Consider the following 15,243-nt stretch of genomic DNA (forward strand, 5'->3'; position numbering starts at 1 on the left):
TTATAGAATAAACCTGTTTTGGATTGCAGCCATTGGACACAAGAAACTAGACACAACGGGGAATGTACTCCCTGGAAGTAAACCAAGCAGTCTGGAAAAAGCGAGAGCTATCCTAATTTGAGTGCAATCTTCGTACCAAACCTCAAGCCTTTTACAGATTCAGTGGTCTGCTTAATTATTCTCACTCTCGCTTGATCTAAGGACCATCTTCTATGCTGCAAGATTTGCTGGTTTTCACCAAAACGACGCAGGAGTCTCAGAAGTCTGAGTAGACCTCCACTGCGGTAATCCTTGGTCACCATTGTCTTCTCTACAGAGACAATGAAACTGCTATGTCTGTGTTATGGGACGGGGTGGAAAGAGAGCCAAAAGTATAACGTCTCATGCAGAGAGCAGTTATTAGTCTCCAAGAGGAAAGCAGTCACCTAAATCATTCCTCAGACTTGCACTAATTTCAAAGAAACCTGCTCACTCATCTTCCAGCCAGAAGCCAAAAGCTGTGCCAAAGCATCAGGCAGCCCAGGCAGGTTTGGGAAGCAAGTGTGAGGGGAGGGGGGGAAACGGCCAAGGGTAGTTTGGGAACGTGCACAGTAAATGACTGGAAAAGTAAACAAGTCAAAATTCCAACAATTCACCATTTTATCAAAAATTTTGGGTGAGAATAAAAGATTAAGAATCAGCCAAACTGATCCATTATAATACTGGCATTTAGCACAAAGCTGAAGTTTGGAAATGGCAAATATGTCGTAATTCCATATTCAATTTGAGGAATTGTTTTATGGATCTAAGAAAATGCTCTCATTCCTTCCATCTATGAACCATCTGTGGCAGATTTGTATTTACAGGGAGAGAGACAAGGAGTAACATGCCTCAACGTCACCACCATTCCTTCCTCAGCAGAAAAGGAATTGGAGAGAGCAATTAGTCTCAGCATCAGCCAAATGAGCGATCAGCTGAATGTGCTTTTAGAGCTGCTACGCCATACGTTTCAGATCTACATGCACCTCTATCACAAAAAATTCAGCAAAGAACAGCGATGGCAGGATCTATGCAAGTCATGTATTTATGTACCTGTTGTTTGCCAGGTACTTAATGAGGGGCTTGATTGTTCAAATTGCGATGTTTCCGCTTGGCCAAGAAGATCAAGGGTGACTATTAGAAAATTTTGAGTTAATAACTCAGGCAAGTGACACAGAGAGCTTTTACCATGAGACATCCAGTCTCCCCAGATGAAGAGCAAACAATAATATATTTTACATAATATTTATCTAACAACTTTTGCCAGCCAAAGAGAACTAAAATATTCAGTGTACTGACTGCTTTTTATGCCACTATAAAACATATAGGCATATAGAGAAAACATACAAGTGATTTATTTATTTTAAGTAAGAGAGATGGACATCTTTTACTAGCATTTTAACTGAAAAAGAAAACCCACATTGTTTCCCTGATATGGATTATTCTGCTTAGAAGAAAAAGTTTATGTGGCCATGAAAAACAAATGTTCGCGCTAGTAACTTTTTTAATGCTACTTCAAATTCCTACTAAATTTAACTAGAAAAGACTTCTCTTTGTTGTTGAGTCTAATGTTAAACAGCCATGTCACCAGCCTTTTCTTTTATTTATTTTATAACAATGCTCCTAAGGAAGAGGGAATCCTAGCTACAGAGGTATTTCCTGTGCCAGCTTCTATCCTAAAATTTGGATAGCCACATTGTACAAATTAAGGATTTAAAATAGGCCTGTTCACCAGCATAAAACAAAAACCCAACACCCCATGAGCATTTAGCTGTTAGCTTGGTGCAGCTAATAAACTGATCCTTCAGAAAAAAGCACATGTACAGGTGTTTTGCAGCAGATCCAGTCTAATATCCTAACCTTTCTAGGTAACGATTAGGAAGATATTACTGAGCAAAGAACTGTCAAATACACAGATATGAATCATCACTCTGTGACCTTTATATGAATGTAACAGAAAGTATTTCAGATTTCAATACCTAGTTTGCCACTCATCTACGAACAACCTAATGTAAAATTTGTTGGTATTTCCCACCTGAAGTGATATCCCAAAATCGGTAGACCTGAGGTAAGAGGGCAGCTTGGCACGTACAGCACCCTACCCTCATCTCCTAGTTTCAGGCGATGGAATATCTTCCGTCATAGGCCAAACTAGAAACACATCCAGTAATTTCCACTGTTTTCATATAATCAACATAAATCACCTAGATCTAGGTCAGAATGAATACCAACACAATAGCAAAATAATAGCAAGCTGAATATGAGTTGTACCTTTGTGACAGGCAGTTCCTTGGATTTAGACTCAAAGAGATGCTCCAGTTTGGAAGTGTCCACCTTAATGGGTTCCAGTTTCGACCACAGGAATTCTCTGCAGCGTTTGTTGTTTTTACACTGCCACTCAAATGGCCGTACCTCGTTCCAAAACAGACGGATGGTTTTCTTCTTCTTTATAAATGCTGGCTGACCCCTAGAAACCTGGGGTGACCCTAAACCCTGAGGAGTGCTGAACAGTGGAGGAGGAGCCAATAAATTAGCAGAGGGTGGAGGTGGAGGCGGACATCCAAACAGCGGGGGAGGTGGTGGAGGAGGCAGACCCAGAAAAGGTGGAGGTGGAGGAGGGGGAACAAGGGAGTCCCCAGGACCCATATCCATGTCCAACACATCTACATCGTCCTCCTCCCCCAAGTCTGTAAAATCCATGTCTTTGATTTTAAGTTCTCTAGGATTAGCCATGAGCTGATCCCAGATGTAGTCAGATTCCTTCTTTGGCTGTGCTGGCGTTTTCTCGGGGACCTGTTCACTGATTTCATCTTCAGGCACGGCTGTCCCCTTGGCCAGCTCACCACTGTTGAATTTTTCCGCAAAGGCTTTCACACTGCCTTGGTTGTCCAGATTTCCGATCTCCATCTTTTTGACACTTTCATCTTTGGCCTGCTTTGTGGCCTGAAGGATTGAGATCCTACTAGCTAGGCTAGTGAGTGACTCCTCGCTTTCCTCCGTCTCCTTCTTTTCCTCCTTCGCCACCAGCTCCTTCTCCTCTTCATCCTTGGGCTTTTTGTTATGCGCATACAACATGTCCAGCATAAACCGCTTGTTGTTGAGGATGTTGCTGCACTGTTCATTCACACCAGCATCCTGAATTGTCTGTGACCATGGACCTGCAATCACACACACACAGATGGGAAGAGTCAAGGGGAGGGAACACTCTCCAACCCAACAGAAAAGAAATTGGGGAACACATGCACAATTAGTCTGAGACTGGGCAGGCAGTAGCTTTGAAAATTTTGAAATAAGTGACAGTGCTGATATATGGCCCAATCTTGATGGGCTGGGAGTAATTCTCAAAAAAGGAATGGGAGCGGAAAATAATCAGTGTAGCTCGGGAGGGACTGTATCACTGTCAGGATTTCACGGTTCAGGTTTCTCCTGAAATCTGTCAGGTTTCACTTTGTACTTACTACCCCAGCTCATTTCATACAGTGCTTAAATACTCAGAATCTTTAGTAATCTGGAATGGGGCTTAAGTATAATGACAATGGCACAGAATAGGTTATCGTTTTACTTTTCACCTGGCCATAAACTGAAACCACACCAGGAAAACTTCCTTATAAAAGAGATCTTTCTTGCCTGATGTCAAGGTCAACTTGTAACTGCTTACTCCTCCTCCTACTCTTCCTCCTCCCTCCCTCCCTGCTCGCTAGGGGAGGCCAGCTTTCACATCTGGCTGTTCCTCAGACCCAGGCCATCTGGGTACCTGGTGGGGTACGTGGGCCATCTTCGCAACATGGACTATTTGACTCCCAGAGCAGGCTGCATACCCAGGGTACAGCTCTCAGGGCAACTCAGTGACCATAAGCATAAGCAAGATTTTAAAAGTTATTTCTAGGAATATGAGCACCTTTATGAAAGATTTTTGAAAGTGCTGCTCATCAACCACCGTTACCCTCCCTGTAATATATGACAGCATTGAGAGGCTAATGGCCTTCTTCCCACAACACAATCATTTAACATGTCACTGTAATGAAGCTTCATCTTTCTGACTACTGCTTTTCTCAACAATAATCTGCAAAATACCATGTTTGAGACAGCAGTCAAATTGTAAAAATAAATGATGTAAGCGTCTCTTTGGCTACATTTCCCTGAATATAATACTGCTAACCAATGTGGATAATGTGCCTAAAAATTATGGTGCTTCTTTTTCCAGTGGGCATCAGATGAAGTGATTAAACATGGGCAAATATAATTCTTCACACTTACTGTATTTCCTGTATGGGATTCCTTCTGTTCCCCATAGTCTTTACACATTTTATTAATATATTTCTTATAAACTCTATTTCTTAAACACATTTTATTTTGATTGCTAGCCTGCCTTCCTTTTGTCCCCTTGTGGTTAAAGATTTTCTTCTATACCTCTCTGTTGCCCTTTCTCTTGAAATTACATTTAATCTTTGTTTCTCTCCTTATGCTCTCACCTTTTTCAATACTTCAGAGTTTTAATCATCTTTTACGGCTTCCTCCATCAATGGAGTTGCTTTCTTACTATGACACCTAGCCCAGTGCTCTGAGAAGGTGTCCCCTTGGTAAGATCCACATCCAGGGCCCCAGAACTACCCCCTGCCCCTTTAAAATACCACATTAAAATGTAGGACAAGTCTCACAGCACAAAGCATATGGACAGAAACGATTCTCACCTCTATTATGATCAACCACTAAACCACATTTTAAAATTAGTCCAGAGGTTTAACCCCAGGCAAAAGGAAGACACTTCTCAGCAATTGATACAACCTCCAAAACGGTTTCCTTCTACTTTCCTGCAGGAGGCTTGACTGCTTCCATTATCTGCTTCTTTTTCCTCAGACATTATCCATGGGATTGCTCTCTCACCAAGATCTGTCACCTGAGGTAGTCTCTCAGGTTTGTCTCTGAGGTAGTTTCACTAGACAATGAGACTAGACATCTCCTTCCCCACACCATAGATTTTACCCAGCTGAGTACTCACTGATGATTTCCCCCTACTCCCAGACTTTCCTTCAAAGATGTTCAAGATTGCTCCCAGGATCCCTTCTACACATCCCACATGACCTACCCGCTCTCAGTTTCACCAGCTGGGATCCTCCAGGATTTAATCCCTTTGCAAAACTGCTCATCAAAATTCCCCCAGACATATAATCTGTAATTTGGGCTCCCCACGTCTGCCTCCATCTGCCTTAGCTGATCAACGGTTATTGCGGTTAAGACTCTTGCTACCTTGGTGGCCTCTTCTACCCTCCTCTCCACAGGTAAAACTGAAATACTATCGGAGGAACAAGACTCATTGAAAGCCAAATTCAGCAGGATGGCTAATGAAGGAGGAGCCAGGACCAAAGGCTTTATTCTTTTGTCCTTAATCAATCTGGGCAGAACCAATGGGCCACCTCATAAATAGCAAACTGCTTGTTGGGAATGTGAGAACTGCTAGAGAAAGTGCTTTTGTTTGCTTTCCAAATCCCCTCACCTACTAGAGAGCAAACAACTCACTTCATAAAACTTCCTACTTACCACAACCTAGTCAATCTTTCGTCTACTGGTAATGCAGGTCAATTTTAAGATGTTGATTTTTCAGTAACAGGGTATACTCCTTAGCTTTTAACAAAAAGTACGTAAACACTTTAATTAGAATGGCAACAGGCTGATAACAGACAAGATGAGGGGAAAAAACCTGTAACCTCTTCTCCCTTACTTACACTTGGACTGTCTTGACTATGGCACAGTGTGACGACATCCTTCATCTGCCATACCTCCCCCTCCTTTCCTACACATATATCCATCCTCATTGTTTAGGAATATAATAGCATTCTAAATAACTCAATCTTGGTGCTGGTTGAAAAGAATAAAATTAACTTAATGCTTCCCATTAAAAAATAAGAGATAGGGTTTAAACATGAACAGTACAATCAGTTTATCTCTGTGAGGTAATACTTGTGATTCAGAGTCATCCCTCTTCGTTCAGGAAAGAGCAAGATTATTTCACACCGTGAAGAAATTTTTGTTTTCTTATATAGAGTTTAGAAAACTTAGGACAATGCACTCCCCTATTCAGCCTTAAGAAGACTTGGAAACCAAATGCCCTAAATATATTACATCCCTCTACCTCGCTATAAAAAAGTAGAAGAGAGTAATTATTCAATGAAGGTCAAAATCTGGCTTTTACTCCCTCCCTGGTCTGCAGGTCAAGCTCTGGTTGTCACCATCTCTCCAGGCAGAAAACTGTTTCTTAAGGTGTTTTCCAGGCTGGGCTACCCTTTACAGGTGCCTGGTGGCATATCTAACCAGAACCACTTGACACTACAGAACTGGTCTTTTCCAGACAAGGTCTATTTCATGTGCCTCCTCCACACAAGCTAAGGACAGCCACAGCCCGGACCTATCTCCAGCAGCTCCTACGTAACTCTCTGTGTTCTCAGTTCTAACCAAGACAGGAAACTGGAGGGATGGAACAAACATCCCAGCCCTCACTGCTCTTCCTCTTCCGCTAAAACCTAATAGTATGAGACAAGGTATCTGGAATCTCATGACAAATTGTTTTATGTGTAGAAAATGCAAATAAATTCTCTGGGAGCTAGAGATGTAAGTCACTGTAACACGATGATTCAATGTATTAATTTTAGGGGAAGAAAATGGTCTCAAGTCAAAGGAATCCTTATTTCTTCAAGGCCTTACTGTCCCTCAAACATAGAAATCCCATCAGAGACTGGATTTCCAAGCAGAGAATGTAAACAGATTTGGCCAGGGTGATGGAAGTCTTAGACAGGCGCAAAGGGTTTCCTAGCTAATTAACACATCAACAGAGCTGCCGATTTATCATTTCTTTTCCACCAGAAACCCCTCATTATTGAAAAAACTTCACTTTACCAGTTTCATTGTCACTGGTTAACTTGTCCTCTCTCTCTTCCCTCTCTAAAGTGCTGCTTGCTGAGGATATGCTGGATGCAGAGCAGTTGTCTTTTTCATTCACTTCCTCATTCTGCCTCTCTTTTTCACTGAGTATTGCACTTTCTTCTGGCTCTCTCTCTGGTCCTTGCTCCACCTCACTCTCTGGTCCCACCTCTGTAGCCTCTATTTCCTTGGGTGTCTCCGTTCCCTGCTCGGCCTCAGCCTCAGCCTCCTGCTCTGGGTCTGGTTCTGGTTCTGTCTCTGTCTCTGGTTCGGGTTCACTGGCACTCACTGGTGGAGAGAACAACGGGAGAGAGATTCACTTAACGATGGAGTCGTCTCAGGCTCACCCCTCTAAACGAGACCGACGTGACAGTTGTACAAGTGCCTTATGGAAAGAAAATAAAAAGCAAGTCCATGGCATGCTGAACATTAGGAGCAACAGACTGATGGATGTTGTGCGATGACAGCATTGCACGTGACAGTGGCCTGGCAAACCCCCTCGCTTGCTGTCTGGAGCCAGCCCACTGTTTTTATACATACTTCCACAGCTGGAGTGTTGGACTCGCATAAGGATTTGAATGAATCCGCAGAAAATGGGCATCCCACCTGAGCATGACATTGACAACTCAGTGCCTAGACAGAGCCAGGAAGGAAGAGATCTTTCAAAAAAAGAGAAAAAAAAACCAAAAAGGAGAGAGATCGTGGCTTTTTGTTGAATTTTCTTTGGGTTCTGGAAGAATTCTTTTTTCACCTGATGGGGAACACTTCAACAAAAAAATACATATATTAGTTTTATTAACACAGTCGAATGGCACAGTCTGGAAATGGCACTGTCACACATCTGGCTGACAAAAGCCCATATGTTGTTTCATGCACATTTGCTTCAGAATAGCCACATCGAAACAGAACAAAGTTTCCAACTGCTTGGCATATGGCACAAATTCAGTTTCCAATTGGTTGGCATATGGCATATGATGAGGTTTTTTATCAGTTGGCACACGGCAAACACTGTTGATAGTACGCTTGGTATCTTCTTCCCTGCTTTATCACTGACAGTGAAATTCATTCATTCACCTTTACAGTTTTTAGCTAAACCACCGGATTTTCACATGCAAATAGTCTCTGCGTGCTGCAAAGAAACTGAAGAGCATCCGCATATACTCATATCAAGCAGCTCACAATTTTCTGAAAACTGAAATGGCCATGCAACAGTGATGAGAATGGGCATGCATGTTAGTTCTGCAGAGTCCCCCAGATCCCTCTGTACTAAACCTTGTGTTGGGTGGCTGAACCACAATGACCAAGGCATACTCATTTTTTCCCCTCTGTTAACTACTTTTCATTACAATATTGCAAGAAAGCCTTCCGGACTTGTCATGGTCTTTGGATCACATGATATACGATGAGACTTTCTTCAAGAACTACATGAATCTTTAAAGGAAAAAAAAAGTATTGCACTGGAATGCAGTCCAAACATTCCAGTCCTCTAGGGAGCAGGTAAATAGATTTATCCTGAGAAACTATAAGCCAAAATAATGAAGGTCACAATGTTTTCCTGAGACTGTTTCATGTTGCATGCCTATCCTATTTTCTGAGACACCCACACAAAAAATGATTTCTAACAATGCCTGTGCCTATCTTTACAATAACACATACGTTTTCAAACTAGCTTTCAGTAATGCATCTCCAGTGCCACACTACTGCACTTCATTTTAAGTGTACAAAACTGTATGTGATGTATTTGCCACTGATTTAATTGAAGCTAAGCTTCTACAATTTCACAATTGATTTAAAATAACCAGACATATATATAAAAGAAACATACACGTGTTTAATATATAGCCCATGCTCACTCAAATCCCTCTAAGATGTTTTAAAACAATCCCAATTAGAAGCTTACCTCTCTCCTTCTTCTACATAGACAGCATCTAAAAGTCTAATATTAGATATGCGAGCAGCTCTGCACGTGCCTTGTCTCTCTAGCTGTACCTTACCTATGTCTGTGCCCTGGACCCTGTCCACGAGAGAATCAAAATTATAGAGAACTGGCAAGAAGTTGGCAGACATACTGAATCCCAGTGGTGTGTTTCTGACCATGGCTGTCAGTGTGTAGGTATAGCACAACAGCATTTTAAAGTCAAGCCAAGATTTGAACATAACTGAGATGCAAGCTTAGGAATTCTTCAGGAGTTCCTGGAACTAACATGGTACTATAGCATGAAAGATTCAGAGCTTGCCACATTGCAATGGTCCATATATAGAAATGTCATAAATCCATCAGAGTTTCATATGGTTTTTAGATGTTTCTCTCTAAAACAAAAGCTGTCATGCAATAACCGAAAAGGTCAACTCCAACAGCTCAGGTGGAGAAAGCAGCTGACTAAAACATGGCCAGGACTGCTAATGCTTATGGCACCTTTGTCATCATGAAGCTACACTGAAGACTGAATAGGATGAAGTCAGGGGAGACACTTCAAACAAGAAATCTTCCACACATACCAGAAAGATGCAGTATCTTAGCAGAATCTAATATATAACAGAGTAAAGAGCAATATAGTGACAGAGGCTGCTCTTTTGAGTTCAAGGAGTATCAAAATCTAAGCGCTTCTAGAACAAAAAAGGGATATGTGGACACTCATGTTGACAGTCTCTTTCTCCCTTTAGGGATATTACCAAACAATCCACCAATAACCCAAAAAAATTCAGAATAGTGAACTAAGACCAGTAGCACTTCCCTTAAAAAAGCAGTTCAAAAATCAGCGTCAAGACTCAGGGAAGCAAGCATGGTCATATCAAAAAGCATCCACAGCAAAGGCGGCATTCCTGAGAGATTAAGAAGCGTGATGCCATTATAAGCAACACTTTTTTTAAAACAAAACAAAACAAAAGAACAGTTCTTACAATATACAGTTTTTAAAACCTAAACTGGGATTGCCAGATTCAGTAGCAGAGGTAATGTCTTTGCACTTTCATATGCTATTTTTCACACTTCTCTCAAGGCTTAGCATTGCCACTGCCTCTCTGCAATTAAGAAAAATGAGGGAGTTGTGGTCTTTAAATGAGCAGAAGTTTTACTTGCAATTGGATTAATCAGGAGGAGGAAAACTGAATGTGGCTTCAAGGACTAATTTTTGAGTCATGCCCACTTATTCTGCCAGAACTTAATCTCTAAAAATGTCTTACTGGAAAAAAATGCAAAGTCTTCTTGGAAGAATGAAATCTCCTGAAGAAGCTGTGTAACTTCATCACTAAAGGAGATGGTATCAGCGTCCCTCAATGAATGTGTAAAGATTTTGTTGTTTTGAGAGATGGTGTAATCTGCTGCTTCTGACATTTCCAAGACCTGGCCTCATAAAGCCCTAGCAACCTGATCTGCTATGATCTGATCAGATGTTGGCAACAGCCCTCTTCTGAGTGAGATATTAGAGAGGACAGCAAGCTGCTCCCTTCTGAAAAAGATGGCTACGAACTTGCAATGATATACAGGGACATGGAGGGAAATGACTTTTCTTTCGATACTCAACTATAAACAGCTCTGAAGCAGACGCAAGATGTTGTATCCTTAGTACTTGCTGATAAGACCTCAAACTCCCAGTCCTGTAAGCCCTCAGAGAGAACAAATATCCCTCTGGGCCCACATCTAATCCCCTGCCAGGATAATAGATTAGGCAACCACATCTTCATCTATTTTCTCTGCTCTCTACTTGGAGCTGGGAGATATATATGCTAAACATCTCTTGAGGATACATACAGTAAGTCTGAAGACGGCTATAGTTACCCAAGCCCTCTTGGTTCAATTGTTCTGGTATCTCTAAAGTCTCGGTTGTTATCTCCCTTCAGTTCCTCCAGTATGGGATTCCTCTTGCTGTGAATTCAGCAGGAACTCTCTCTCTTTCTTCACCCCACCCCATTTTTTTTGTCCCATTCCTTGTGATGGTAAAATCTAGTACAGAGTGATCACCAGTAGGGAACTTTCTTCACCAAGTCAGAAATGATCTTTCTTTGTCCCCCACCCCAGTTCCTCCTCTGACTTTCTGCGCTGTAGTTCCTTTGGCTCTACAACTGGGACTGCAATAGCCTCACTGGACCCTCACACTCTGGTGTTTCTCCATCTGCTGAGATGCTTTCACCGGTCATACTTTAGGCAGTATTTGAACCTTGCTCAGCTACTAATATGTTCAGAAGGTTTGCTGCTGTCCACAATGTGCACTTGGGTTGGCTTGCTTACTTCCTTGAGTGCTAAAAAAGCTGCTCGTCTCAGAGAAGCGTTCATCTCCTATGCCTTTGTGGACTGACTTCAGAGATACCTTGGTTATTGTTGCTCTCCTTTACTGGACATGTGCACTTCATAAAATATTCTCCAATTAAATTAAAAAAGTGGAAGTAGCTGCTCTGAAAAAAAATAGTAAGTTCCATTTTGCAGTTTCAGGACTGCCTTCATTTCCTTTGAATGCCATACCCCAAGTTTTACAAGAGTAAGTCTTGCAAGACTTGATTACTTTAGAGGAACCAATTGTTTTATATGAGAAAACACTTCAGTAAGTTCAGATTTTTATGCTGGGTAAAGATACTGAGACGTTTCACACCATGGGACAAAGGTCCACAGACAAAATCCATTTCCTTCTTACACCCAGTAGATAATGGATGGCCAAAGTGTAGTTCCGCACAAATGGCATAAAATAGACCTGACTCTGAAAATGACTTATTGTTTTGCTAGTAGAGGAGCACGCTTCCTGTTTGACTTCAGGTTCTGAATTCTGCAGATGAATTTCACCCACCTGTTAACACTGTTCTTGCAGAGTCTTTGGAGGGTCCTATGCACAGAACCATGGAATTGTTCTCCTACTGCAGTTTTATCTTTGCTTGGGAAGACTGTGACCTCCATGTTCAAAGAAACTGCTTGGGGGGCAAGTAATCTGGCTTGTCCATGGCTCTATTTCAGCTTTTCTACAACTGGCTTAAGCAAGTGAATGTCTCAGTTTCTCTACTAAGTGGGATTCATAACATTTCCTAAGGACAGTCAAAGATGAGATTTTAATTAATTATAGACCATAAGGAACTCAGATAATATTCTAGAGGCCATGGCACAAAATCTATAAATAAGCCTGCCAGCTGTTGGCTGATACCCAATGACGTGGCCACCTCCAGCTGAGAGAGCCTGCCCTGCCCACGTGCTCATTACTTCGTATGACCTTTCCAATTCTTTTGGTAGGCCTGAAACAGCAGTCCCCACTTCAGTGTGCAGATTTGAGGCCCCTGTTCTGGTGCTGTCCTGGCCATCTGCCTGTAGCTGCCCTTGGCTGGAGGTTACCCTGCCCCATCCATACATTCTCTCCTTGCCAGGCTTCCAGGTGCTGCCCTCTGATGCCTGCTGGTACTGCCAGGCGTTTTAGCAGAGATGTTCTGCCTACCCACATGTTGATAGATTTGCCATATTCTGGCTGCCTGAAGTTGCTCTGTACACCTGCTCTAAATGTATTCTCCAAATGGACTGTACTGCTCCATTTCATGCTGCAATTTTTTTTTGAATGCTTCCAGGAGAAATATGTTAAAATAATCATCATAAAAGAGATACTTGCTCCCTACCCACCTCTGAAATCCTAATGGTGGAAAAATCCAGCTTATTTGCTCTAAAAGCAATATTGCACTCCAAAAAACTGGGCATCTGGATGTTTCTGAATATCAGCGTTACAGGAAAATATCCATGTTTTTTAAGTTCAAATGATTCCACTGAGACTTTTAAGATGCCAGACAAGAAAACTGGGAATATTATTGGGAAAATATATAAACCTAAATTAAATAAACTTCACCTACTTAGTATGGTGAGGATAAATATATGCAACATTCAGTATTTGTAACTTTTTTCTTAAATTGCCTTGCTTTATAGCATGCTACCAGCCATGACACTCCATAAAACCAAGCAGTGCAAGTTACAAATGCATTAATCACCAATAGCACATAGCAGGAAATCAAATAAAATAAAAATGAATGATGGCGATAATTCACCCTCAACATGCATTCTAGCTCCCAATGTTAATGCAACATCATGTGGCGCAAATATAAATCTCTATGGTGGGTGTTTTTTTGAGGACTGAAGGAGGGCGACATGATGGAAGTGGCAGAATGACGTGCACACACAAAAAATATTGCTCTGTACACCAATAAATTATATGACAGCAAACCAACCGTGCAAACACTAATTATACTTTCCTTTTTACTAATTGTCTGTGGTCTCTTTTAAGTCCTTTACTACTTGTGCTACAATTTTAAGAGTTTTTGTTGGTGTTAAAAATAACCAACACACCCTCCCTGCCTTCAATTCAAGACCTTTGCTGTTTGTCCCATTCAGCCTGTACTCTGCTGGAAGGTTATTATAATCTTGGCATTCATCTGTCGCATTTCTTTCAGAGAAACCACACAAGCAAAATCTGCTGGCAGGAATATTGTTGGTTTAGTATTCAGTAACTTCTAATATACAATGAACATGATGCTAAAATTAAGACCCTCTGTATGCTCTTTTTTCCAATTATTCCATTCTAATAGGAACAGACAATGATAATATAAAATCATAGCAACAATTAGCAGTATATTCTTGGCTTGAATAGACTAGAAGACATCCGAAGCTACAGAAAAAAAAACCAGGAAATTTAGGAAGACAGCATGAAACAATATAAGGCGCCCCTTTTTTGGCACCTCAGAGGTTATATTCTTGTACTCCTACATCAAAAATCACTGCTAGCCTGAGAGAAACTGTGATAAAACCCCCGCTCCTTCCCCTGCCCTCCTTTTCACTTACCTTCTGAGGGCTGAGGGGTCCCACAAGGGGTGGAAGGGGTCCTCAGCTCTTCCTGGGACTCTATGGATGCTGGGCTGACACACTTGGGTACAGGTGAGGATGGGGCTGAAGGAGATCTCAGGTTCAAGGACAGCTCACTTCTGCCTCGGCTTACGCTCCGACTCCTCAACTCCTTCTCATACTCCTCTGCTGCCAACCTCTCCAAGTATTTGTATCTGAAAGTTAAATTCCAGAGGGTTTCCGTAAAGAAAAAGAAGTCTGTGGCTGATGCTTGTTTATGGATGAAACACCTGCAGAGAACGAGCTGACTTCCTGACACAAGGGGTACAGCACTAAACTGCCTGTCTGGTCAATCTGCCGAAAAATGCACACCAAAGCAAAGACTATTGCTCTGAAAAACGTTAAATTGCTCATGACAAAACAAAAGCAAAAACCAGCAGAGTTAGAGAGTCCTTAGATATAGTATTGTGTCTGCATAGTCCTTCTCCTTTTGGAAGCATTTGCCTGTCCTCCTCTTCACCCTCCTCCTCCTCCTCCTCCTCCCCGCCCTCCCTCTCCAAAGACTAAAACGGGAGGGGAAAAAAAAAAAGAAAAGAAAAAAAGAAAAAAACCCGCCAGAGCCCCTTAATACTGATGCAAAGAGCCAAAGTCTGAGACTTGCTGCAAGGAGAGGAAAATGGTTCAGTGCAGCAGACAAAAACAGATCTCCCTGAAAACAATACCAATAATAAATGTTTGGATTGACTATCTAAAGTCTCTGAACCTGCTTCTATTTGCTCTGAGAGCAATGCACTGGAATTCACTTTGTTCTCTCCAGAGTCTACAATGGAAAGTTTTCTTTTTTTTATTCTAAAAAATTTCTCTGCCGGACTCAGACATCCAATAGCTTGGACCTGACGTCACATGTAGTTTATTCATCAAAGTCACTTTAAAAGAACAAAGATACATCTGTTTTGCATTTTAGGCAGGCAGAACTCACTAACTGTTTATTAAGACCAGCTACCAATCATATTCTTCATAGTGTGCTTTATACATTTCGACCAAAATAACTTTGAAATATGTGCCTCTTCCAGATGTCTGCTAATTTTATCCACCATTATTTGCTAAGGAATAAATTCATGAATACAGCTGGATCGGGCTTTAGACTGTTTGTCTTACCCACAAGTGAACTGTTAAACAGGTTAATCAAGGCTACTGCTTATGTCCCTGAAACACTGTGGTCATCCTCCTATAACCCGCTGTTGTAAACACTTCGTAACAGGGAACTCCCCTCCTCCCTGCTTCTGCCTCACTGACAGCCCAAATTAGTGTACGAGGGTGCATTAAATGCAGGCAGGGTAAAGAAATCAGCCATCTGTGGTAACAAACACGCTTAGTACATGTGGTAGCCACACACGCATGCACATTTGCAAACATCCATACAGAGCATAGAAACGTGTCTTCGAAGAGCAGTCCTTGTGTTTTCAGAGGCAGTTTGCTTTATTGCGAACAGCAATAATGAAGAACAAACTCAT

At 41.7% G+C, this 15,243-nt stretch overlaps 1 protein-coding gene across 10 annotated transcripts in view; it reads right to left on the minus strand.

Moving 5' to 3' along the window:
* Window positions 1-15,243, minus strand: part of FHOD3 (formin homology 2 domain containing 3) — a 409,609-nt gene that overhangs the window by 63,989 nt on the left and 330,377 nt on the right. For 9 of the 10 annotated variants that reach the window (XM_064443292.1, XM_064443290.1, XM_064443289.1 and 6 more), the window contains 3 exons: window positions 13,730-13,944; window positions 6,910-7,221; window positions 2,290-3,176 (listed from right to left, as the gene is read on the minus strand). In XM_064443292.1, coding sequence (XP_064299362.1) covers window positions 2,290-3,176; window positions 6,910-7,221; window positions 13,730-13,944 — 1,414 coding nt within the window. The remainder of the gene's footprint in view (window positions 1-2,289; window positions 3,177-6,909; window positions 7,222-13,729; window positions 13,945-15,243) is intronic. The other variant, XM_064443287.1, reaches the window with a different exon arrangement.

Source organism: Phalacrocorax carbo, chromosome 2 (genome assembly GCF_963921805.1).
Source record: "Phalacrocorax carbo chromosome 2, bPhaCar2.1, whole genome shotgun sequence".
In the NCBI taxonomy this organism is placed as follows: Eukaryota; Metazoa; Chordata; class Aves; order Suliformes; family Phalacrocoracidae; genus Phalacrocorax; species Phalacrocorax carbo.